Here is a 26667-nt window from a genome sequence, read left to right as displayed (position 1 = left end):
CACGCGAATCAGTTGGCCTGGCTCTCCGGGCCCTGTTGCAGGCTGCTGGGATCCCTGGCACTCTATCACTTTGATTTTTTCTGCTTGCCCCTCCCCCAGCGCTGGCTAGCCAGGTTTCCTTTTGGCTGCTACTGGGAGGAGGGGTTGGAGGTCAGGTGTCTCTGGTTTCCCCCTAGCCTGTATGGAGGCTCAGCTTGATACACCCTCTCCCGGCAAGCCTAGGAGAGATTTTATGCGAATTCCCGCTGTCTGGGGGGTGAGCTAAATGACACCGACCTGTTTTGATGTCGCACTCTGAAGGAGAGTGGCGGTGTATCCTTCAGCTTTCCCGGATGGTGGCCGCTGACTGGCTCGGCGGAGTGTCCGCTGTGGGGGATGGGACTGTACCGCTTCCTTCCCCTTCTGAGAACCCGTGCTAGGCCCAAGGGTCCGTGTGGGCTTGGCTGGTGGGATTCCACCTAATGGCCTTCCCTAACCTCCCTGCTTGCCAATTAATGGCTTCACTGAGGCGCCACGCCTTCTGTAGCCGCAGGGCAGGCCACGCGAATCAGTTGGCCTGGCTCTCCGGGCCCTGTTGCAGGCTGCTGGGATCCCTGGCACTCTATCACTTTGATATTTTCTGCTTGCCCCTCCCCCAGCGTTGGCTAGCCAGGTTTCCTTTTGGCTGCTACTGGGAGGAGGGGTTGGAGGTCAGGTGTCTCTGGTTTCCCCCTAGCCTGTATGGAGGCTCAGCTTGATACTCCCTCTCCCGGCAAGCCTAGGAGAGATTTTATGCGAATTCCCGCTGTCTGGGGGGTGAGCTAAATGACACCGACCTGTTTTGATGTCGCACTCTGAAGGAGAGTGGCGGTGTATCCTTCAGCTTTCCCGGATGGTGGCCGCTGACTGGCTCGGCGGAGTGTCCGCTGTGGGGGATGGGACTGTACCGCTTCCTTCCCCTTCTGAGAACCCGTGCTAGGCCCAAGGGTACGTGTGGGCTTGGCTGGTGGGATTCCACCTAATGGCCTTCCCTAACCTCCCTGCTTGCCAATTAATGGCTTCACTGAGGCGCCACGCCTTCTGTAGCCGCAGGGCAGGCCACGCGAATCAGTTGGCCTGGCTCTCCGGGCCCTGCTGCAGGCTGCTGGGATCCCTGGCACTCTATCACTTTGATTTTTTCTGCTTGCCCCTCCCCCATCGCTGGCTAGCCAGGTTTCCTTTTGGCTGCTACTGGGAGGAGGGGTTGGAGGTCAGGTGTCTCTGGTTTCCCCCTAGCCTGTATGGAGGCTCAGCTTGATACTCCCTCTCCCGGCAAGCCTAGGAGAGATTTTATGCGAATTCCCGCTGTCTGGGGGGTGAGCTGAATGACACCGACCTGTTTTGATGTCGCACTCTGAAGGAGAGTGGCGGTGTATCCTTCAGCTTTCCCGGATGGTGGCCGCTGACTGGCTCGGCGGAGTGTCCGCTGTGGGGGATGGGACTGTACCGCTTCCTTCCCCTTCTGAGAACCCGTGCTCGGCCCAAGGGTCCGTGTGGGCTTGGCTGGTGGGATTCCACCTAATGGCCTTCCCTAACCTCCCTGCTTGCCAATTAATGGCTTCACTGAGGCGCCACACCTTCTGTAGCCGCAGGGCAGGCCACGCGAATCAGTTGGCCTGGCTCTCCGGGCCCTGTTGCAGGCTGCTGGGATCCCTGGCACTCTATCACTTTGATATTTTCTGCTTGCCCCTCCCCCAGCGTTGGCTAGCCAGGTTTCCTTTTGGCTGCTACTGGGAGGAGGGGTTGGAGGTCAGGTGTCTCTGGTTTCCCCCTAGCCTGTATGGAGGCTCAGCTTGATACTCCCTCTCCCGGCAAGCCTAGGAGAGATTTTATGCGAATTCCCGCTGTCTGGGGGGTGAGCTAAATGACACCGACCTGTTTTGATGTCGCACTCTGAAGGAGAGTGGCGGTGTATCCTTCAGCTTTCCCGGATGGTGGCCGCTGACTGGCTCGGCGGAGTGTCCGCTGTGGGGGATGGGACTGTACCGCTTCCTTCCCCTTCTGAGAACCCGTGCTCGGCCCAAGGGTCCGTGTGGGCTTGGCTGGTGGGATTCCACCTAATGGCCTTCCCTAACCTCCCTGCTTGCCAATTAATGGCTTCACTGAGGCGCCACGCCTTCTGTAGCCGCAGGGCAGGCCACGCGAATCAGTTGGCCTGGCTCTCCGGGCCCTGCTGCAGGCTGCTGGGATCCCTGGCACTCTATCACTTTGATTTTTTCTGCTTGCCCCTCCCCCAGCGCTGGCTAGCCAGGTTTCCTTTTGGCTGCTACTGGGAGGAGGGGTTGGAGGTCAGGTGTCTCTGGTTTCCCCCTAGCCTGTATGGAGGCTCAGCTTGATACTCCCTCTCCCGGCAAGCCTAGGAGAGATTTTATGCGAATTCCCGCTGTCTGGGGGGTGAGCTGAATGACACCGACCTGTTTTGATGTCGCACTCTGAAGGAGAGTGGCGGTGTATCCTTCAGCTTTCCCGGATGGTGGCCGCTGACTGGCTCGGCGGAGTGTCCGCTGTGGGGGATGGGACTGTACCGCTTCCTTCCCCTTCTGAGAACCCGTGCTCGGCCCAAGGGTCCGTGTGGGCTTGGCTGGTGGGATTCCACCTAATGGCCTTCCCTAACCTCCCTGCTTGCCAATTAATGGCTTCACTGAGGCGCCACGCCTTCTGTAGCCGCAGGGCAGGCCACGCGAATCAGTTGGCCTGGCTCTCCGGGCCCTGTTGCAGGCTGCTGGGATCCCTGGCACTCTATCACTTTGATATTTTCTGCTTGCCCCTCCCCCAGCGTTGGCTAGCCAGGTTTCCTTTTGGCTGCTACTGGGAGGAGGGGTTGGAGGTCAGGTGTCTCTGGTTTCCCCCTAGCCTGTATGGAGGCTCAGCTTGATACTCCCTCTCCCGGCAAGCCTAGGAGAGATTTTATGCGAATTCCCGCTGTCTGGGGGGTGAGCTAAATGACACCGACCTGTTTTGATGTCGCACTCTGAAGGAGAGTGGCGGTGTATCCTTCAGCTTTCCCGGATGGTGGCCGCTGACTGGCTCGGCGGAGTGTCCGCTGTGGGGGATGGGACTGTACCGCTTCCTTCCCCTTCTGAGAACCTGTGCTCGGCCCAAGGGTCCGTGTGGGCTTGGCTGGTGGGATTCCACCTAATGGCCTTCCCTAACCTCCCTGCTTGCCAATTAATGGCTTCACTGAGGCGCCACGCCTTCTGTAGCCGCAGGGCAGGCCACGCGAATCAGTTGGCCTGGCTCTCCGGGCCCTGCTGCAGGCTGCTGGGATCCCTGGCACTCTATCACTTTGATTTTTTCTGCTTGCCCCTCCCCCAGCGCTGGCTAGCCAGGTTTCCTTTTGGCTGCTACTGGGAGGAGGGGTTGGAGGTCAGGTGTCTCTGGTTTCCCCCTAGCCTGTATGGAGGCTCAGCTTGATACACCCTCTCCCGGCAAGCCTAGGAGAGATTTTATGCGAATTCCCGCTGTCTGGGGGGTGAGCTAAATGACACCGACCTGTTTTGATGTCGCACTCTGAAGGAGAGTGGCGGTGTATCCTTCAGCTTTCCTGGATGGTGGCCGCTGACTGGCTCGGCGGAGTGTCCGCTGTGGGGGATGGGACTGTACCGCTTCCTTCCCCTTCTGAGAACCCGTGCTCGGCCCAAGGGTCCGTGTGGGCTTGGCTGGTGGGATTCCACCTAATGGCCTTCCCTAACCTCCCTGCTTGCCAATTAATGGCTTCACTGAGGCGCCACGCCTTCTGTAGCCGCAGGGCAGGCCACGCGAATCAGTTGGCCTGGCTCTCCGGGCCCTGTTGCAGGCTGCTGGGATCCCTGGCACTCTATCACTTTGATATTTTCTGCTTGCCCCTCCCCCAGCGTTGGCTAGCCAGGTTTCCTTTTGGCTGCTACTGGGAGGAGGGGTTGGAGGTCAGGTGTCTCTGGTTTCCCCCTAGCCTGTATGGAGGCTCAGCTTGATACTCCCTCTCCCGGCAAGCCTAGGAGAGATTTTATGCGAATTCCCGCTGTCTGGGGGGTGAGCTAAATGACACCGACCTGTTTTGATGTCGCACTCTGAAGGAGAGTGGCGGTGTATCCTTCAGCTTTCCCGGATGGTGGCCGCTGACTGGCTCGGCGGAGTGTCCGCTGTGGGGGATGGGACTGTACCGCTTCCTTCCCCTTCTGAGAACCCGTGCTAGGCCCAAGGGTCCGTGTGGGCTTGGCTGGTGGGATTCCACCTAATGGCCTTCCCTAACCTCCCTGCTTGCCAATTAATGGCTTCACTGAGGCGCCACGCCTTCTGTAGCCGCAGGGCAGGCCACGCGAATCAGTTGGCCTGGCTCTCCGGGCCCTGCTGCAGGCTGCTGGGATCCCTGGCACTCTATCACTTTGATTTTTTCTGCTTGCCCCTCCCCCAGCGCTGGCTAGCCAGGTTTCCTTTTGGCTGCTACTGGGAGGAGGGGTTGGAGGTCAGGTGTCTCTGGTTTCCCCCTAGCCTGTATGGAGGCTCAGCTTGATACACCCTCTCCCGGCAAGCCTAGGAGAGATTTTATGCGAATTCCCGCTGTCTGGGGGGTGAGCTGAATGACACCGACCTGTTTTGATGTCGCACTCTGAAGGAGAGTGGCGGTGTATCCTTCAGCTTTCCCGGATGGTGGCCGCTGACTGGCTCGGCGGAGTGTCCGCTGTGGGGGATGGGACTGTACCGCTTCCTTCCCCTTCTGAGAACCTGTGCTCGGCCCAAGGGTCCGTGTGGGCTTGGCTGGTGGGATTCCACCTAATGGCCTTCCCTAACCTCCCTGCTTGCCAATTAATGGCTTCACTGAGGCGCCACGCCTTCTGTAGCCGCAGGGCAGGCCACGCGAATCAGTTGGCCTGGCTCTCCGGGCCCTGCTGCAGGCTGCTGGGATCCCTGGCACTCTATCACTTTGATTTTTTCTGCTTGCCCCTCCCCCAGCGCTGGCTAGCCAGGTTTCCTTTTGGCTGCTACTGGGAGGAGGGGTTGGAGGTCAGGTGTCTCTGGTTTCCCCCTAGCCTGTATGGAGGCTCAGCTTGATACACCCTCTCCCGGCAAGCCTAGGAGAGATTTTATGCGAATTCCCGCTGTCTGGGGGGTGAGCTAAATGACACCGACCTGTTTTGATGTCGCACTCTGAAGGAGAGTGGCGGTGTATCCTTCAGCTTTCCTGGATGGTGGCCGCTGACTGGCTCGGCGGAGTGTCCGCTGTGGGGGATGGGACTGTACCGCTTCCTTCCCCTTCTGAGAACCCGTGCTCGGCCCAAGGGTCCGTGTGGGCTTGGCTGGTGGGATTCCACCTAATGGCCTTCCCTAACCTCCCTGCTTGCCAATTAATGGCTTCACTGAGGCGCCACGCCTTCTGTAGCCGCAGGGCAGGCCACGCGAATCAGTTGGCCTGGCTCTCCGGGCCCTGTTGCAGGCTGCTGGGATCCCTGGCACTCTATCACTTTGATATTTTCTGCTTGCCCCTCCCCCAGCGTTGGCTAGCCAGGTTTCCTTTTGGCTGCTACTGGGAGGAGGGGTTGGAGGTCAGGTGTCTCTGGTTTCCCCCTAGCCTGTATGGAGGCTCAGCTTGATACTCCCTCTCCCGGCAAGCCTAGGAGAGATTTTATGCGAATTCCCGCTGTCTGGGGGGTGAGCTAAATGACACCGACCTGTTTTGATGTCGCACTCTGAAGGAGAGTGGCGGTGTATCCTTCAGCTTTCCCGGATGGTGGCCGCTGACTGGCTCGGCGGAGTGTCCGCTGTGGGGGATGGGACTGTACCGCTTCCTTCCCCTTCTGAGAACCCGTGCTAGGCCCAAGGGTCCGTGTGGGCTTGGCTGGTGGGATTCCACCTAATGGCCTTCCCTAACCTCCCTGCTTGCCAATTAATGGCTTCACTGAGGCGCCACGCCTTCTGTAGCCGCAGGGCAGGCCACGCGAATCAGTTGGCCTGGCTCTCCGGGCCCTGCTGCAGGCTGCTGGGATCCCTGGCACTCTATCACTTTGATTTTTTCTGCTTGCCCCTCCCCCAGCGCTGGCTAGCCAGGTTTCCTTTTGGCTGCTACTGGGAGGAGGGGTTGGAGGTCAGGTGTCTCTGGTTTCCCCCTAGCCTGTATGGAGGCTCAGCTTGATACACCCTCTCCCGGCAAGCCTAGGAGAGATTTTATGCGAATTCCCGCTGTCTGGGGGGTGAGCTAAATGACACCGACCTGTTTTGATGTCGCACTCTGAAGGAGAGTGGCGGTGTATCCTTCAGCTTTCCTGGATGGTGGCCGCTGACTGGCTCGGCGGAGTGTCCGCTGTGGGGGATGGGACTGTACCGCTTCCTTCCCCTTCTGAGAACCCGTGCTCGGCCCAAGGGTCCGTGTGGGCTTGGCTGGTGGGATTCCACCTAATGGCCTTCCCTAACCTCCCTGCTTGCCAATTAATGGCTTCACTGAGGCGCCACGCCTTCTGTAGCCGCAGGGCAGGCCACGCGAATCAGTTGGCCTGGCTCTCCGGGCCCTGTTGCAGGCTGCTGGGATCCCTGGCACTCTATCACTTTGATATTTTCTGCTTGCCCCTCCCCCAGCGTTGGCTAGCCAGGTTTCCTTTTGGCTGCTACTGGGAGGAGGGGTTGGAGGTCAGGTGTCTCTGGTTTCCCCCTAGCCTGTATGGAGGCTCAGCTTGATACTCCCTCTCCCGGCAAGCCTAGGAGAGATTTTATGCGAATTCCCGCTGTCTGGGGGGTGAGCTAAATGACACCGACCTGTTTTGATGTCGCACTCTGAAGGAGAGTGGCGGTGTATCCTTCAGCTTTCCCGGATGGTGGCCGCTGACTGGCTCGGCGGAGTGTCCGCTGTGGGGGATGGGACTGTACCGCTTCCTTCCCCTTCTGAGAACCCGTGCTAGGCCCAAGGGTCCGTGTGGGCTTGGCTGGTGGGATTCCACCTAATGGCCTTCCCTAACCTCCCTGCTTGCCAATTAATGGCTTCACTGAGGCGCCACGCCTTCTGTAGCCGCAGGGCAGGCCACGCGAATCAGTTGGCCTGGCTCTCCGGGCCCTGCTGCAGGCTGCTGGGATCCCTGGCACTCTATCACTTTGATTTTTTCTGCTTGCCCCTCCCCCAGCGCTGGCTAGCCAGGTTTCCTTTTGGCTGCTACTGGGAGGAGGGGTTGGAGGTCAGGTGTCTCTGGTTTCCCCCTAGCCTGTATGGAGGCTCAGCTTGATACACCCTCTCCCGGCAAGCCTAGGAGAGATTTTATGCGAATTCCCGCTGTCTGGGGGGTGAGCTGAATGACACCGACCTGTTTTGATGTCGCACTCTGAAGGAGAGTGGCGGTGTATCCTTCAGCTTTCCCGGATGGTGGCCGCTGACTGGCTAGGCGGAGTGTCCGCTGTGGGGGATGGGACTGTACCGCTTCCTTCCCCTTCTGAGAACCTGTGCTCGGCCCAAGGGTCCGTGTGGGCTTGGCTGGTGGGATTCCACCTAATGGCCTTCCCTAACCTCCCTGCTTGCCAATTAATGGCTTCACTGAGGCGCCACGCCTTCTGTAGCCGCAGGGCAGGCCACGCGAATCAGTTGGCCTGGCTCTCCGGGCCCTGCTGCAGGCTGCTGGGATCCCTGGCACTCTATCACTTTGATTTTTTCTGCTTGCCCCTCCCCCAGCGCTGGCTAGCCAGGTTTCCTTTTGGCTGCTACTGGGAGGAGGGGTTGGAGGTCAGGTGTCTCTGGTTTCCCCCTAGCCTGTATGGAGGCTCAGCTTGATACACCCTCTCCCGGCAAGCCTAGGAGAGATTTTATGCGAATTCCCGCTGTCTGGGGGGTGAGCTAAATGACACCGACCTGTTTTGATGTCGCACTCTGAAGGAGAGTGGCGGTGTATCCTTCAGCTTTCCTGGATGGTGGCCGCTGACTGGCTCGGCGGAGTGTCCGCTGTGGGGGATGGGACTGTACCGCTTCCTTCCCCTTCTGAGAACCCGTGCTCGGCCCAAGGGTCCGTGTGGGCTTGGCTGGTGGGATTCCACCTAATGGCCTTCCCTAACCTCCCTGCTTGCCAATTAATGGCTTCACTGAGGCGCCACGCCTTCTGTAGCCGCAGGGCAGGCCACGCGAATCAGTTGGCCTGGCTCTCCGGGCCCTGTTGCAGGCTGCTGGGATCCCTGGCACTCTATCACTTTGATATTTTCTGCTTGCCCCTCCCCCAGCGTTGGCTAGCCAGGTTTCCTTTTGGCTGCTACTGGGAGGAGGGGTTGGAGGTCAGGTGTCTCTGGTTTCCCCCTAGCCTGTATGGAGGCTCAGCTTGATACTCCCTCTCCCGGCAAGCCTAGGAGAGATTTTATGCGAATTCCCGCTGTCTGGGGGGTGAGCTAAATGACACCGACCTGTTTTGATGTCGCACTCTGAAGGAGAGTGGCGGTGTATCCTTCAGCTTTCCCGGATGGTGGCCGCTGACTGGCTCGGCGGAGTGTCCGCTGTGGGGGATGGGACTGTACCGCTTCCTTCCCCTTCTGAGAACCCGTGCTAGGCCCAAGGGTCCGTGTGGGCTTGGCTGGTGGGATTCCACCTAATGGCCTTCCCTAACCTCCCTGCTTGCCAATTAATGGCTTCACTGAGGCGCCACGCCTTCTGTAGCCGCAGGGCAGGCCACGCGAATCAGTTGGCCTGGCTCTCCGGGCCCTGCTGCAGGCTGCTGGGATCCCTGGCACTCTATCACTTTGATTTTTTCTGCTTGCCCCTCCCCCAGCGCTGGCTAGCCAGGTTTCCTTTTGGCTGCTACTGGGAGGAGGGGTTGGAGGTCAGGTGTCTCTGGTTTCCCCCTAGCCTGTATGGAGGCTCAGCTTGATACACCCTCTCCCGGCAAGCCTAGGAGAGATTTTATGCGAATTCCCGCTGTCTGGGGGGTGAGCTGAATGACACCGACCTGTTTTGATGTCGCACTCTGAAGGAGAGTGGCGGTGTATCCTTCAGCTTTCCCGGATGGTGGCCGCTGACTGGCTCGGCGGAGTGTCCGCTGTGGGGGATGGGACTGTACCGCTTCCTTCCCCTTCTGAGAACCTGTGCTCGGCCCAAGGGTCCGTGTGGGCTTGGCTGGTGGGATTCCACCTAATGGCCTTCCCTAACCTCCCTGCTTGCCAATTAATGGCTTCACTGAGGCGCCACGCCTTCTGTAGCCGCAGGGCAGGCCACGCGAATCAGTTGGCCTGGCTCTCCGGGCCCTGCTGCAGGCTGCTGGGATCCCTGGCACTCTATCACTTTGATTTTTTCTGCTTGCCCCTCCCCCAGCGCTGGCTAGCCAGGTTTCCTTTTGGCTGCTACTGGGAGGAGGGGTTGGAGGTCAGGTGTCTCTGGTTTCCCCCTAGCCTGTATGGAGGCTCAGCTTGATACACCCTCTCCCGGCAAGCCTAGGAGAGATTTTATGCGAATTCCCGCTGTCTGGGGGGTGAGCTAAATGACACCGACCTGTTTTGATGTCGCACTCTGAAGGAGAGTGGCGGTGTATCCTTCAGCTTTCCCGGATGGTGGCCGCTGACTGGCTCGGCGGAGTGTCCGCTGTGGGGGATGGGACTGTACCGCTTCCTTCCCCTTCTGAGAACCCGTGCTCGGCCCAAGGGTCCGTGTGGGCTTGGCTGGTGGGATTCCACCTAATGGCCTTCCCTAACCTCCCTGCTTGCCAATTAATGGCTTCACTGAGGCGCCACGCCTTCTGTAGCCGCAGGGCAGGCCACGCGAATCAGTTGGCCTGGCTCTCCGGGCCCTGTTGCAGGCTGCTGGGATCCCTGGCACTCTATCACTTTGATATTTTCTGCTTGCCCCTCCCCCAGCGTTGGCTAGCCAGGTTTCCTTTTGGCTGCTACTGGGAGGAGGGGTTGGAGGTCAGGTGTCTCTGGTTTCCCCCTAGCCTGTATGGAGGCTCAGCTTGATACTCCCTCTCCCGGCAAGCCTAGGAGAGATTTTATGCGAATTCCCGCTGTCTGGGGGGTGAGCTAAATGACACTGACCTGTTTTGATGTCGCACTCTGAAGGAGAGTGGCGGTGTATCCTTCAGCTTTCCCGGATGGTGGCCGCTGACTGGCTCGGCGGAGTGTCCGCTGTGGGGGATGGGACTGTACCGCTTCCTTCCCCTTCTGAGAACCCGTGCTCCGCCCAAGGGTCCGTGTGGGCTTGGCTGGTGGGATTCCACCTAATGGCCTTCCCTAACCTCCCTGCTTGCCAATTAATGGCTTCACTGAGGCGCCACGCCTTCTGTAGCCGCAGGGCAGGCCACGCGAATCAGTTGGCCTGGCTCTCCGGGCCCTGCTGCAGGCTGCTGGGATCCCTGGCACTCTATCACTTTGATTTTTTCTGCTTGCCCCTCCCCCAGCGCTGGCTAGCCAGGTTTCCTTTTGGCTGCTACTGGGAGGAGGGGTTGGAGGTCAGGTGTCTCTGGTTTCCCCCTAGCCTGTATGGAGGCTCAGCTTGATACTCCCTCTCCTGGCAAGCCTAGGAGATATTTTATGCGAATTCCCGCTGTCTGGGGGGTGAGCTGAATGACACCGACCTGTTTTGATGTCGCACTCTGAAGGAGAGTGGCGGTGTATCCTTCAGCTTTCCCGGATGGTGGCCGCTGACTGGCTCGGCGGAGTGTCCGCTGTGGGGGATGGGACTGTACCGCTTCCTTCCCCTTCTGAGAACCCGTGCTCGGCCCAAGGGTCCGTGTGGGCTTGGCTGGTGGGATTCCACCTAATGGCCTTCCCTAACCTCCCTGCTTGCCAATTAATGGCTTCACTGAGGCGCCACGCCTTCTGTAGCCGCAGGGCAGGCCACGCGAATCAGTTGGCCTGGCTCTCCGGGCCCTGCTGCAGGCTGCTGGGATCCCTGGCACTCTATCACTTTGATTTTTTCTGCTTGCCCCCCTATGTAATGTTTTGAACAACTAATAATAAAAAATTGTTTTGGTCAGATCTCTTAGTTACAGCACTGGAATAGCTGACTAAAACATGACGTTTAAGGAGTATTGTTTTAATGAAGTTAAAAGAAAATGAAAAGCCATCAAGAATAGTTTATAAGAAAAGACAGGAGACTCAAAAAGCATAGGTAGTATTTAGTTCTACAATTCTCCCACAGTACCTGTAGATCTTTAAAAAACAATCTCTCTGAGATTAAAGATAGAATATCCTGTTGAATTGATGCTCAGAAGACTTGAACATGTTCACTGATTGCATTTATTTCCCTTGTATACCATTTTGGCTTAAAAATGCTCTTTCAGCCTAATCTTCTGTACTTAGCATATGCATTTTTCTATATATGTATATGGGAAAAAAAGCCATTTGAAGTCCAGGAAACTGATGCTGGATTATACATCAAGAGTTTAGATTGTAAAATATGAACAATATACATTATAGCATTTTAAAAGTTTATTTGTTTTCTAATGCAACATAAACCAGAGTCCATTGAAATGTACTATACATTATTATTAAGTCAATGAAGGTTTCAATTTTAAAATGTAATTGTTTTTGTATAAATATAAAATTATTTTTTGCTAACTGTACAATTTAAAACTTTTGAGAGAAAGATGTTGGTATGTAAAATTAAATAGAACTACACAAAAATAGATTATTTTCAAAAAGTTAAGATAATTGAGTATGTTATTTTTATCAACTGATATGATGCAAACAAACACCCTATTAGAAATATCTGCATAATTCAAATTATTGCACATTTTGATGGTCTGGAAGATGTCAATATTACATTGGAGCTTATTATAATAAGCATATTATCTATTGATTATTATTTATTAAACAGCATTTATTTATTAAATATTAAATGCTTTATGATTATTGTTTAATAAATTGAGAAATATCAAAATTTTATATCATTGTTCTCCTGATTAATGTCAGAAAAAAATCACAGCCAGAATTTTGTAAATTAAATCAATTTTCCATTCACATCCAAGAAAACTAAAATGAAAATAATAGCAACCATAACAAAAAATAATTCAGGAACTAAATTGCTTACATAGAGATATGATATTCAAAGGCTTCCTAAACGTTTATTGTGGTGATCATATTGTTTTTCTACTTTAAATAATGATGTGGTGGAGTATATTAGTTGATCATTGGCTTTTATAATATATGTGGTGATAGCAAAAACCATTAGCATTTATTGAGACTTTATTGTAGATTAAGTGAGTATATAAGGTATTCACTTTACCTGATTTCCTTTGGGCAGAGAAGGAGAAAGGAAGGATGGCAAGAGAGAAAGGATTTATGGGAACACGATTTTGAATCTAATCTAAAGGTCTATGAGGGAAGGGGGAAGAAGGACCTTCTGGACTAAAGGGTGAGGGCTGTCAAAGACACGCAGCTGTTCCATGAGTATAGTGCACCATGAAAGGAGACTGATGGTGAATCAAGAAATAAGGTTCTGGTCCCAAAGACTCTGTGTACTGCATATTCAACAAGGAAACTGGAAGGCAGGAGCAGATGGAGGGTGGGCCATGACCTTGTTGATGGCCATGTTCCTCTGCTGATGGCCATAGTACCTACCAGGAAGCCAATCAACATTGTGTGTTTGATAGCACCACTTCCCTTCCCTTGCCTTTTTAGGTCTGGGGTAAGTAAGAGCTTACTATGTCTAATTCCTCCATGTTGTGACCACCCCTCATGAACCTTCGTAGTCCTTTTGATATCTTTCTTTATAATCCCTCTTCCCTTAAGCCCTTTGAGTGTTCAGTTTGTTTTCTAATGAATTGTGAACGGAATCTAGACAAAGAGAAATGTTTTATCGTTCTCATTGTCTACAGTGAGAACTGAATATAGACAATAAGAAATAAGGTCTCAGAGAATACTATATCTTTTTGGCTTTGATATACAGGAAGATTGCATATAGTTGGCCATTTATGTTATAAAGGTATACTAATAAATTTCTTTAAAAATACTCTAGTAAACACTGATTAGTTTTTTGCTTTTGTTATTATTATCTGAGAACAGAAAAAGTTTTGAGAAATTTAAACTTATTCTCATGTTTGGTAGAAATCTGGTGATTTGTGAGTGGTGACTGCTGAGAAAACTAAAATCTGCACATCAAATAAAAGAGAACAGATGGGTGGGAATTAAAATTGTAATTATTTCTTGGTATCCCTTGGTGCTAGGATGCCACATAGATATGAAAATCTGTGGATGCTCTAGTCCTTTATATATGGTATGTTATTTGCATATTATCTAAGTACATCTTTAGGTGTTCTATAAGTCATTCATAGATTACTTATAATACCTAATACAATCTAAATATTATGTAAATAGTTGTTGTACTGTTTTTTTAACGAAATAATAAGAGTCCATACATATTTAGAACATATGCGATTTTTGGGCTGACTGTACTAGTAATAACCATGGGAGAGTTTAGCACAAGTGTGTGATGCAAAATAAGACACAAATTCTATGTTATTCTATATACTGATATACAGAATATATCAACTCCTTAAAATCCATAGGATATACATAAGTCAATAGAAAATGGACAAAAAATTAGAATGGGCATTTCACTTGAGAGGAAATTTATATGGCCAAATATCATATTAAAATAATCAGGAAAATGCAAATTAAAAGTACTACAAAGATACTAGTATACTGTACACACTAGTTTGCTTAAATTTAAATTCTAAAATACCATATGTTGGCAATGATGTGGCATAAAGGAGCTTTTATGCTCTGGTAGTGGGAATTTAAATTGATTCAGTGATTTTGAAAACAATTTGGCATTATTTTGTAAATTTTAAGTTATAAATAATCCTATGACACACCCATTCTATTGCTTGTCGTTTATCTCAGAGAAATCTATACTCAGGATACATGTCCAGGAAATTCTTTGAGCATGTTCATAATAGAACCAAATGGGAAACAACTGAGGTCGATAATAATAAAAAGGATAAGTAGTTACATATTCACACAGGAGAATTCAATCAAAATGAGGTATAGCTACATGGATCAATTATATGGAACACGAAAATATTTATGAAAGACATATTATAATTATGGACTTTTTAATTCCATTTATGGAAAGCTTAAAAACCAGCCTAATTAAACTATATTGTTTAGAGATACATACTTAATTGATAAAAGGAAGTAATTACTGCACCTATTGGAGACTGAGGTAGAGAAAAAGCATGGGAGTGAGCGCCACAAATGTTGGGAAGTGTTGCCTATGGAGGAGGAGGAGTTGGGAAGATGGAGTTGTGAACAGGGAAGAGTGAAGAGGACTCCTGGGGTGTAGTCAGTCATTGTTCTCTTTCTTGATGTAGGTGAATAGGGATTGATTTGTAATAATTTATTAGCCTCTATAATTAAGTGGTATCCTGCTTTGGTATATGTTTTGCTTATATTTTACAAAGGTTAAATCATCAGAATATTATTATTTTAACATAATTTCAGATTTAAGATAAGGAACAGGAAGTTTTTCTCCATGCTATTTGAGATACATCTTTATGTCCTGTTTCATTTGGGTCCTTTTGTGCTTATCTGACTTAAAATTGTTTGCACCTTGTGAAAAAGAGCTAGATAGGAACAAACAGCTAACTTCAGTAACTTAATCCTGCATGTGTCAGGAGGTGAAAATATGCTAATTACCTCGCATGGTGAAAGAAAACCTGACGTAGTTCCAAGTTGTACAAAAAACATTATTAGGTGAGCAAGTTGGAATTTGGCAAACAAATACATAAAATGTAGAAAATTAATTCTGAAAGAAGAAATAGCATGCTTTGGAATGGGGTGTATTCCCTCAAAATTCATATGTTAAAACCCCAGCCACCACTTATGATGGAATTTGGAGATGAGGCTTTTAGGAAGTGATTAGGTTTAGATGAGGCCATGCATATGGGGCCTTCCTAATGGGGATTAGTTCTCTTCTAAGGGACACCAGAGTTTAATTTTCTTTCTCTGCCAAGTGAGGTCACAGTAAGAAGGTGGCAGCCTGACAGCCTAGCAAGGACCCTTATCAGTACCCAGCCATTATGGTGCCCTGATCTCAGACTTATGGTCTCTAGAACTGTGATAAAATAACTATGTTGTTTGTACCATCTAATGTATGGTATTTTTGCTATGGCAACCCTAAATGACTACTAAAGAGCAAATACATAAAAATTAATAGAAGGAATTTGAAGATTTACCTGTATTAGAGTTACTTATGAAACATTTTATTTGAGGGAAATAAGAATTTTTCTCTTCTAAATGAAGAACAAAGTAAAAAGGTATGTTTTATTGGAGAAAATAGACATAAAGATCATCACTTTGTTAGAGAACATCAAAATGCAGTAAAAACACATCTCCCATACTTAATTCTCAAATGATTTGTCTAAAATTCTACACATTGTGGTAAATAAATTCACATTTTTAACAAATTTTCAAATTATTTTCCATCTGGGCCTCTAAAAATCAAATTTAAAGTATTTGAGACCATACAAATAGAACTGCATGTTGTAGTCTCTAAGTCTACTTATCCATGGGAAAAAAGCTATTTCTCAAAAATAATATAATGGAATTTTTACAGTACACTTCTCTACTTATCATTTTAAAATTTATTTAACATTTTTTTTCAAAATAAGTATACAAAACATCATTTTAAGGAAATAAAGCATACTGAGGTTGCATTACCTATTTAAACAAGTGCTAACGAGTTGAATATAAATTCTAGAAATATGAAATGTAGTCTATGTCAGAGTTCATTGGTTTAAAAACAATGAAAACTACCTCTGAACAGAGTTGTTGACCAGAATTCCAGTTTCGACGAGAATGATGGTTGTGGCTGATTACCTTTCCTCAGATGGCTCAAGGTGAAGGCTGCATGCCTCACTCCCGCCCCATACCCCTGCTAAGTCAAGTTTCTTTACCCCAGTGAATTCTCTTTGTTTTCATAATTTTAAAATATTATGACACAAATACAACACTTTAATAATATGTTGAGAGACTTCAGAATAAAGAATGATTACTTAGAATCAGTAAGATCCAGGTTAAATATTGAATACCAGCTGATTATGGTCATATTACTTTGCCTTACTGAATCTTTATTTCTAAAGTGAAAATGAACACATTCCCCTTTAGGACTCAATTTGAAGATAAATAAAAATGTTTGCAAATACCTAACATGGAGAATAGTACAAAGATAGTGTCCAATAGCTAAAAAGTATTCCTATTAAAATTAATCCCAGATTTAAGGTAGTGATTATTGGAAACTGCTTATTAGAACAGAGCCTAGTGATTTTTCAAACCTTATTTATTAGAACACTCCCAATTATTCATTTAAAATTTTAAGACAACTAATATAAGTCACAAATATTTATTGAAACAACTTATTTTTAAGTAAATTCTTAAATAACTCTTGAAAATAAGTTTCTACTTTAACAGCTTTCCAGAACTTTTCTCTTTTATTTTCTATTCTCAAGTGTTAATCTAATAATGTGAATAGGTGTGATAGAATCCAGAAACAATATACTTAAATCATAAAATCGGTAGCCTAATTGTTGAGGATTAAGACTATATTTAGTCATTCATGTTGGATTATATAAATACCGGTAGTTAGTGATTAAACACAGTGGATAAAAATTAACTCATTCATGTAACTTTTATCCCATTTTGAAAGTATAGTTGAGTATAAACAATAAAGATGGGGTATTTGCCTTTATAAAACTTATAAGCATAAGGAGGCTAAGATTTTGTAAGAGTCCTACTTCACTTCTTGAGGAAGTAACTCCTTTTGTAATATTTACTTAAGCAAGGTTTCTCAGGTCACTGGCTGTTAAATAAACCTAGTTAAATAAGAGTAATGCGTGTTGAAGATTTAAGAATCCCTTACCACACACTACCTTAACTTTCCTTCTTTCCTGCTGAGAAGTTTCAGGTTCTCAGATATAGTGTGGTGTAAGAATGATTATTTATGTAACTTTTTTCCTCTGCCGCAAATAGCTTTGGAGCCAGACCCTTACCCTGCCTGTTCTCAATTTATTTGATAAAAATAACTTCTGTCGTCTTTATAGAGTTTATAGGAAACAACGTATGTGTGTGCACATAAGACATAATAGAAAGGAACAGTATGATCTTATGTATTACCAGTATGATATTCACATTTCTTAGACTTGTTACACATTAATAGTGTTAGGTAGTTGCTAATACTGTATGATCACTTTAAATCCCAGGTTTTCTAGCAGGAGACTTAAAGATGATTTAACCCGCCATGACACCCAGGTTCAGAAAACTGTAGTGTCTCAAACCAATGAAAGATGGGTAGGAACTACAGACAAATGTCCCTTATTATAGTTCAGTTTAATTTTAATTATTTCTTGCTTCCATGTAAAAAGTTTAACCTCTGTTTAAAAAGTAATGTATTACTTTCAAAAGTAGTAATTTTCTAAGAAACCTGAGAATATTACAAATAAGGAAAAAGGCCAATTTGATCACTAGACCAATCACACAATAGTATCTTTTTCAGAAGGGTGAATGAATTTCATATGGTGAATTATCTATTTAAATTTGGTTTGGCTAAAAACAGTAAGAAATTACAGTGACTCAAATGAAATATAAATTCTTTTCCATCTCATATTGAAGAATTCTAGAAAGTATCAGTCAAGTCAAGGCTGTGTTGTTGTCCTAAGTTATCAGGGACCTTGCTTCTTTCTCTTGTTTTTCCATAAAAATAGACTCCAATTGAAGTCCAAGATTACAGTTGGCACTATGATCATGTTGTAATCTAGCCACATTAGTACCTATTCCCTTTTAGGTACACTTCCTAGAAGTTGCACATCATTTTCAACTGGATTCCATTGTGCAATAGTTAGTCACATGGACAGCTAGCTGCAGAAAGGCTATGAAATGTGTTATTTATTCCAGACAGTTATATATATGCTCAGGTAAATACTGAGGCGTCCATTTTAATGGAAGAAGGAAAGGAAGAACAGTGTCTGCCATAGTAAGTGTCCAGGAGTAAGTAGCAACAGTTCTACTGCCTAATAACTCTTTGGTTTTTTTTTTTTTTTTTTTTTTGGTCTTGCCCAAGTATCTGCTGAAAACCTCCACCTTTAGCAACAAAGCTTGACCTAGCAGAATATTGGCATTGCTTCCCTGTTAGCAAATGATATCTAGGTATCAGTTCATCTGGCATTTCATTCCTGGAATACATGGAGATAATTTTTATCTTTGTTTACACTCTTATAGATATTTATAAATATAAATAGGAAAGAGAGCAACAATTGAAGAAAACTTGTAAAATATGTAGTAAAGTGAACAGCTCTCTCTATAATAGTATATGTCATCTTATGAGTATACAAATATATATGTGAAACCTGTAGAAATAACCTTGAGGAACGTATGCAAAACTAGTAATGACTGTTACTTTTTATGTCATGAAACTGAGGTTGGTGATCAAATTGGACTTTATCTGTGAATGTCTAAAAATTTCCAATAAAACAGGGTATGTTGGGGAGGTGATAGAAATAGGGAGTAGGCTTATCACATGGAAACTCAGGAACTCTGGACTTGCTTAACTGGCTAGCCATTATCAAATTATGGGTTTTGGTTATGAGCAAGAGAAACAAATTCTAATCAACTAAATAAACAAGGGAACTTATTGGAAGAGCACTGATTATCATAGATTCAAAGACAAAGTTGAATAGGCCATAGTATTTTTAACAAATAACTCATTGTAATTGTAAACCACTGAGATATTTTTGGGCCTTTAGTAATTCTCTGTTGAAACTTCATAGAGAATTTCCAACATGCTGTGGTTTTAAACAAACCTTAGGCAGGAAATTAGGTGGGAATTGACCAAATGATTAGAAATTTATCCCATGAGCAATGGAGAAATAATACACATTTCTGACTGAGCACTTGAGAAAATGAATTTCATATTTTAGAGGTTTAGTGTTAAAGCATTGTTTAGGATATGTTATAATGAGGAAGAATCACTTTTAGAAAAAAACAATGGCTTAAAAAATTCTCAAAAATATCTGTTTTTTTTTACTAGTACTAATTAGCAGTTGTTTTTCATGTTTATTTAGGTGTTTGGATTGTTGGTTGGTATTGCTATTACATGCCAAGGAGCATAAAATTAGAGAAGCAAACACAGACAAGTTAGGATCAGTTTAAAGGATTATATTTCTGGATCATCAGTAGCTTCCATATTATACCTGCTTATATTGATTTAATGAAACCCGATAGCAATTGGTCTTTAATATTTCACCAAAAGCAATCACCAGGTCCAGCTGACCTCTTAAACACTTCTCAATCTATCCTTTCCTCCCTGCCTAAAACTTTGAATGAACTCCCTAATAAATCACTCCAGTGTTGCTCTCCTGCAGCTCCATCTCTCATAGCTGCTGAATATTCTTCCATAGCACAAAATTGACTATCTTCTTTTCTTGCATAAACCCTTTGTGGTTTAGCATCTTCTGGAAGACAAGTCCAAGCTCTGTCAGTAGCATGCAGGCCTGAAAGACATCACAGTCCAGAAGGTATAGAAATGAGTTCCAGGACCAGACTGCCTGGGTTGGAACTCAGATTCTGCTCCTACTAGCTGTGTGGCCTTATTAAATATCTATAACAGTATATCTAGAAAATGTCAGCTTTCATTAATAATATGTGGTTTCTCCCTCACTTCCTGCATTAACTTTCTGTTTTGCCATTACCTAAGGTTGCCTTCCAATTTTACATCTGTATTCTTTTGTACATATCATTCCTTTGTAGTTACTGATACCTTTACCCTGATTCCAGAATGGCTAAGACTGTCTCATCTTTTAACATTTTATTTAAAGATAATTGTTTTAAAATTTAAGAACAGGTGACTTTTCCTTGAGTAGGAAAATGCTTTGTCCATATCTCTGTTAATAAAGTTATTACATAATATGCTATCATGTTTACACATTGGCTTACCTCTATGAGACCACAGGAAACTTGAGAGAAGGAACTGTGCCTTTTTATCATTGTGCCCAAGTATAGTCCCTGGTGCATGAAAGGCATGTAATGAAGTTTATCAAATATATAGAAAATTGCTATATGAAGACAAGATTTTTCTTTCTCTTCATGATGTGGTTCAATGCTGCTTGAGATCTTTGTGATAAGTTCCCTTTAAAATTTATTTCTCTTGAAATCTTAATGCTTCCTTTTATCTGACAGATATCTCAATCTAGTTTTCTTTCTTGTCTTGTTTGCATGTCTCTACTTAGAGATAAAATTAATTCCTCTAGCTGCACCCATTCAAGTTTCCTTAAATTAATAAATAAACTGTACTTAAGTTACAGACAATTTAAAATTTTTGTGGAAAGTAAGGAGTATTAAAATGTGGATGCTTCATGGTCATGGTATGATCAAAAATAAAATGGGCAAGCAAATGAAAATAATGTATCTTGCATGAGTATTGGTATAGGTATGTGTATTTTTTGTAGACTTGATTCCATTTATTTTCATATAAAGTCTATGTAACTATATGAAATTAAATAGAGGGATCTAGTAGACCATAAATAATGTATGCGTGTGATTTATATAAGAAAATTGTCACATGGAAAAAAGAAGCATGATGATTGGCTCCAGAATGTGTTAAATGTATTTTTTAATCTAACATGTTATAACAGAAGATATTCTTTTTACAGAACACTAACAAGTGCTGGAAAAGACCTGAAAGATAATTTTTTGAAGGCCCTGGCAGTGAGAGAAGAAGACAATCGCAACGGGAAAGTGAGCGTGAGTACATTTTAGCCCAGAGCTTAGAATGTATATGCTGAAGGCATTGTTAATATCAGCACATAACTTTTAATATCCTCCCTAAAAGGCCATTCGTGAATGATAACACGACTATTATTTATATACTATAGGAACATAGGTAGTCTTTCTTTTTATTCCCATTTGCATCTGTATTACTAACCAAATGGTGAAAAATAATAGGATTCCAAATATCTGTAGCAGAGAAAATGTGTATACTTGGCAGACTGGTTGTCATCTCCAACTTTGTGTTAGCCTTGGTTTGAAACAGTCTCTCTTCAGCCCAGCCTCCTTCTACACCCTTCAACTTACACTACCCACTGGAGCCTCCAGTGTTGGTGTAGATATGTGTATTTTTTGTAGACTTGATTCATATCTATACTCAACTCCTCCTGTGTGCCTGACTTTATGGGACCTCTAGAAGATAGTAGTATTGGCTGCCTCATAGGACTGCTTTGATAGATGTGATAGAAAACATATAATGGAAGGACATAATTCTGAATCATTAAAGAGAACATGCTTTTGCTTTTTTAAAATGTGCACTAGATTAAATATATTAAAATTTCCTGTATTTGGAATAATACTGGTGATAATAATCTTCACAAGTCTTGAGATATTCCAAATAAAATTTAATAAAAGAGACAACAAATACTATTGAAAGAGTAACTGACTGACTTACAGAAACATAATCAGAAATAGTATGATGAAAAATTTACAGCCACAGAAAAGTATGTGTACAAGGAAGTCTATTTTACCAATGTTTTCTCAATAAAAATTGGGATTTGCCTCACTATCAGGTCTGTTAAAAATTCCATATGTAGACAAAGTCTTCAAAGTACGAGAGAGAGAGAGAGAGAGAGAGAGAGAGAGAGAGAGAGAGAGAGAGAGAGAAAGAGATTAACTATGGTTAGATAATTGAATATAATGAGTCCAGACTTGATATAGGGAAAATTTTATTGGAGGAAATAGGATGAAGAGATTTTAAAAAGGTGTGGGTATAGATAAAGGCAAAGACTACACTGGAGGTCTTGTAAATCATAACAAGAAAGTTAGGAGTTTATATGATTCTTATTAGAAAGCAGCAAGAAAAGTGGAAGAAAGGCAGAAAAATGTGATGCCACAGGGTTCCATATTAAGGACTTTCAAAAAGAAGCAAATGATTCTTAGTGCTCAAGCAAGATAAGAAATTAGGAAGATAAGCTCTTGTGTTCAGCTCCTTATAGATTGGTTTTATAAGAAAAATATGCAACAAGAACAAATTTCATGCATATTAAATGTGGAAATCAGATTCTATACGATTGAAAACAATGGCGTACACTTGGACAGTAGAATCAGCAAGTACAGTTTGAGACTCTGAACCTGTGTGTTTTAAACCACAATGGTATATGCTTCCTCTCAGAATGTCTTCTTTAATCTGGCTTTCCCACTCATATCTCCTCTGACAGTACACCACCCACCCTTCAACTCAGACTGGAAGCACACTTCTTATCTTAGGTTCTTTACTTTTTCCTACCTAAGTTGAATGATCTACTAAGTTCTCAAAATATAAGCCAAGTCCACTCATGTATCACCATTTCAACCATCATTTATCTTGACTCAAACCACCCTTATATCTTAAGTAGTATCTTAATAATTACAAAACCAGCAAGCTTCTAAATGATATGCTTATGTAGTTTGTTGTTTGATGCATTTGTTTTCTAATCATTCAATTACATATTTCTTGTGCACCTGCCCAGTCTTGAAGTGGTTCTAGTCACTGGAATACTGGAGTGTTGCAGCATTAATGATTATAAAGAGCTTATATTTCAGAGAGGGAAGATAGAAAATTTATAAGACAAAATCAATGGCTATAATTAATTTCAGTTTTGGATAGATACTATGCAGAAACATTAGAAAATGGAATTAAAGAGAGGTTGACTAGAGAGTGGTTTGTTGCTTTACCAACTGTGAATAGGAAAACCATTTTGAGGATGGGACATCTGTTGGGACTTGAATGAAATAAAGAATTTAGCTGCAATTATGGGACAGATACCCCAAAGAGATAAGCTTTGGAGAATAAAAGACATCCCAGGAAGAAGGATCAGCAAATGAAGAGTAGTCATGGCATATTTAAGAGATGGCAAGAAGACCAGAATGCCTAGGATGCAGTTAATGAAAAGATTCACACAAAGACATGATCCCAGAAATGAATTTAGCAGCCAGATCATATAGATTTGCTTTATTTATATATATATAATATATATATTATATATAATATATATATAATATATATATATATATATTCTTTTGTTATTGGAATAGAAACTTCACTGGGTAATCTGAATCAGTGAAGTGACCTGATATGGTTGAAATTTTAGAAAGGCTTATATCACTGCTGTTGTGTGGAATGAAGATGTGGGAAGTCATTCCAGAACAGAGGCAAAGAGATAACTTGGTGGTGGTGGTGGTGGGGGGGCGGTTCTTGTAGTAAACCAGCAAGAAATAAAACTCTCAAACATAGTAGGGAAATTGACATGGAGTGAAGTTACTTAGTCATGTCTGTGTTTTAAAGGCAGAATAAATGAGATTTACTTAAGGATTGGGTATGGAATAGCACAGAAAGAGTACATTAAGATAACTTCTAGGGCTTAAGTGGGTAGATGTGGCACCATTTACTTTAATGGGAACTCTTAAGAAATGCATGATGTCAGAAATCAATAATGAAAAGGTCCTCTTTTTTTCTGTATTAATTTCATGATGCCTATTAGATAGGTATCCAAGTAGAGAAGTTGATTGGTTACACATGTTGATTTGGAACTTAGGGGGGAAGTCTTAGCTAGACTTATTAATCTGAAAATTATTAACAACTTAGTGATATATAAAGTCATGGACCCATAAGAGTTTGCTAGGCAGGATGTATAGGTAAAAAGCAAGAATTTATTTTTTACATGACTTTAGCATGCTTGAACATTTAGAAATCTGAAATTTATGGAAGAGCCATCAAAAATTCTGAGACGTAGCAAGTTGGAGAAAAAAATTAAGTATGAACAATACTATAAACATGAGAAGAAAAAAATTCCAAGAAGAGAGTGCTCATCCTATCAATTATTGGTATTAGGTTAAGTAAAATAATGTATTAGTTACTCAGGGCTACCATGACAAAGCGCTACAAATTGGGTTGATTAGCTTTATCATCATGCTTCTGGAGGCCAGAAATCTGAGGAATCTAGTAGAGACAGTTCCATACTTTTCTCCTAGTTTCTGGTGCTGTCAACAAGCCTTGACATTCTTTAGTTTGCAGCTACCTTATTCTGATCTCTGCTTCTGGAATCACATGACATTCTCTGTGTGCAATGTGTGTGTGTGTGTGTGTGTGTGTGTGTGTGTGTGTATGTGTGTTTACTCTCTTTTAAAAAAACAGTCACATTGGATTAGTACTCAGCCTAATTGAATATGTCTTAATCTTTATTTCATCTTTAACTTTGTCCCATCTAAAAAGACACTGTTTCCAAAAAAGGTTTCATTCATAAATGCCAGGACTTGAGACCTGAATGTATCTTTTTGAGGGACAGGATTCAACCCACAATAGATAATTTTAAAAACAGCCACTATTTTTGGCTACATAAATGCTACTGTTTACTTTGGTGAGAACTTTTTCAGTGGAGAGGTGTGGCAAATATTTCACTAGAGTTGATTGAGAAAAGAAAAATGTAAAGATAAGAAGAAATGACTGTTTTTGAAGATTGTTTTTAGTGAAGTGTAGCTTAGACTTTGACAGCTCTTTTGGGTCTAGAGTCAAGGGGGTTTTATTTTGTTGTGTTCTAGGACGGGTAAGGTTAACTAACCTAGGTTTCATATTGATGGGAATAATCCAACAGAGAGAGGCATATTGATGGTGTAGGGGACAAAGGAATGATTGCTGCAGAAAATTTCTTAAAAATGACTTCTTTGGGGGGCATGATATTAAGAGCATAGTTACTCTTTTAATTATAACAAAAATAAAGGCAAAAATTATAAACATGTCTATCAAGTAGGTGGATTTGGATGTGGAAAGATGGGCTAGCTCTGCTTTGAATGGGTCTATTTCCAATGCATTGTTGGTCAAAATTATCTTTATTAAATAATTATTGTTTGTTTTCTAGAAAGTCTCCCCAATTTAACTTTTATTGAGTATGCTAACTAGATAACTTTTAATGTTAGTTGGATAGTTATCAATTTGGAAATAGGAATCTTGTCAAGAGTTATAGCTTACTGACTGAAAAAATTATGGTCATTGATTTGGGTCTTTAAATTTGCAATATTATTACACTTGGTAGTATATATGCTATTTTATCAAGGTGGTATTTAACACTTATTTTTCAATTTTCTTATCTTGTCTTAGAATGAACCCCAAATAGTTTTATAGCAAATTATTTACAATAGAATGTTTTAGATAGATTTAATTGTTAGGATTATAAACTTATTCAAAAGGCATTTATTAGCTGGGCATGATGGTGCATGCCTGTAATCCCAGCAACTCAGTAGGCTGAGGCAGGAGGATTGCAAGTTTAAAGCCAGCCTCAGCAAAAGTGACATTCTAAAGCAACTCAGTGAGACCCTGTCTTTAAATAAGATGCAAAATAAGGTTGGGGATGTAGTTCAATGGTTGAGTGCCCCTGAGTTCAATTCCCAGTACCTAGCCCCCAGAAAAAAAGCCATTTATTAAATGAATATATTTTATTGAAAGTACACACCAGAAAATTTATATGATTTAGAATTGACTTAGCTGACCTGCATGACCTAATAAGTGCTTGAAGTCCAATTGGGTACAATCTTCTTTAAATGCTGCTAAAAATATTAGAAGATTTCATTTGCTCTCTTATACTCACAACTTTTTATTTTTAAGGTTAGTGATCTTAGCTTTCAAATGTTACTTACTGTAATTGATTCTTGTCCTGGTTGACATGTTTTTCTCTTTGGTCAAATAATTTCAAAATTGATTGAGTAATTTTCTCCATGTAGGTCTTGAATTGACTCTGTTATTGAACTTGTAGCTCTAGAAACAGCACTCTTCTCTGTCCTCATCCCTATGGGCTCCCCACTCCAATGCTTTCAATACCCAAATTTTGGTATTAGTTACTTAGTATGTACATCATATTCCACAAACCTTTTACTTGGATATGTAATCTCAAGGTTATGTCCTGGAAGGGAACAGGGCTTTAGGAACATTAACAGTTCATGTAACTACCTTCTAGTCCAAGAAAAAATTATCAAAAATTATACTTTCTTTAAAGTTTTTAGTGGTTCACTCATTTAGATACTATTAGCATATTTATGGTTTGCATAAATCATTTTTTAAAAAAGCTTGTGTGTGTATATATATATATATTTATGCATATATATATATATATATATATATATATATATATATGTGTGTGTGTGTGTGTGTGCATTTGTTGGAGCTGGGGATTATACCCAGGGCCTTGTGCATGCTAGGCAAACACTCTACCAACTGAGTTATATTAAGACAATTAATCTGATTTAATTACAGAGTCAATATAATCTTAAGAATGCCTTATAAATTCATATATATGTGTGTGTATGATATGTGTGTATATGTCATGTGTGCATATACACATATATATATATATATATATACATATAAATACACATGCTTCTTTCTATACATCTGTTATAAAATACTCTTAGATTACTGTAGTCTTACATGAATTTAGTTTAGACAAAATGTTTGTGTAATTAATGTACAACTGTGCTTAAAAGGATTTTTTTAATGTGTAGTGCTTCAAATGACAGGCACAAGGGTACGTGTTTTCCTTGTAATGTAGTTATTTGTGAGCCATTCATGTTTGAAAATGTTTCTACCTTATGGCTCATGTATTTCAGATTTAAAAATTCTTAAAAGACTAAAGTGACTTATTTCCAGTCTCCTGATTTACAAGCATATTTATTGTTTACTGAGAAAGTGTAGTTTTCTTACTGTCCATGTTATTG

At 43.6% G+C, this 26667-nt stretch overlaps 1 protein-coding gene across 3 annotated transcripts in view; it reads left to right on the top strand.

Annotated features, from left to right (window-relative positions):
• Positions 1-26667, top strand: part of Cfap299 (cilia and flagella associated protein 299) — a 615462-nt gene that overhangs the window by 203140 nt on the left and 385655 nt on the right. For all 3 annotated transcript variants that reach the window (XM_077803588.1, XM_077803587.1, XM_077803586.1), the window contains exon 3: positions 20589-20679. In XM_077803588.1, coding sequence (XP_077659714.1) covers positions 20589-20679 — 91 coding nt within the window. The remainder of the gene's footprint in view (positions 1-20588; positions 20680-26667) is intronic.

The sequence above is a fragment of the Urocitellus parryii genome, chromosome 10 (genome assembly GCF_045843805.1).
Source record: "Urocitellus parryii isolate mUroPar1 chromosome 10, mUroPar1.hap1, whole genome shotgun sequence".
NCBI classification, from domain to species: domain Eukaryota; kingdom Metazoa; phylum Chordata; class Mammalia; order Rodentia; family Sciuridae; genus Urocitellus; species Urocitellus parryii.
This window is presented reverse-complemented; position numbering and strand designations above follow the sequence as displayed.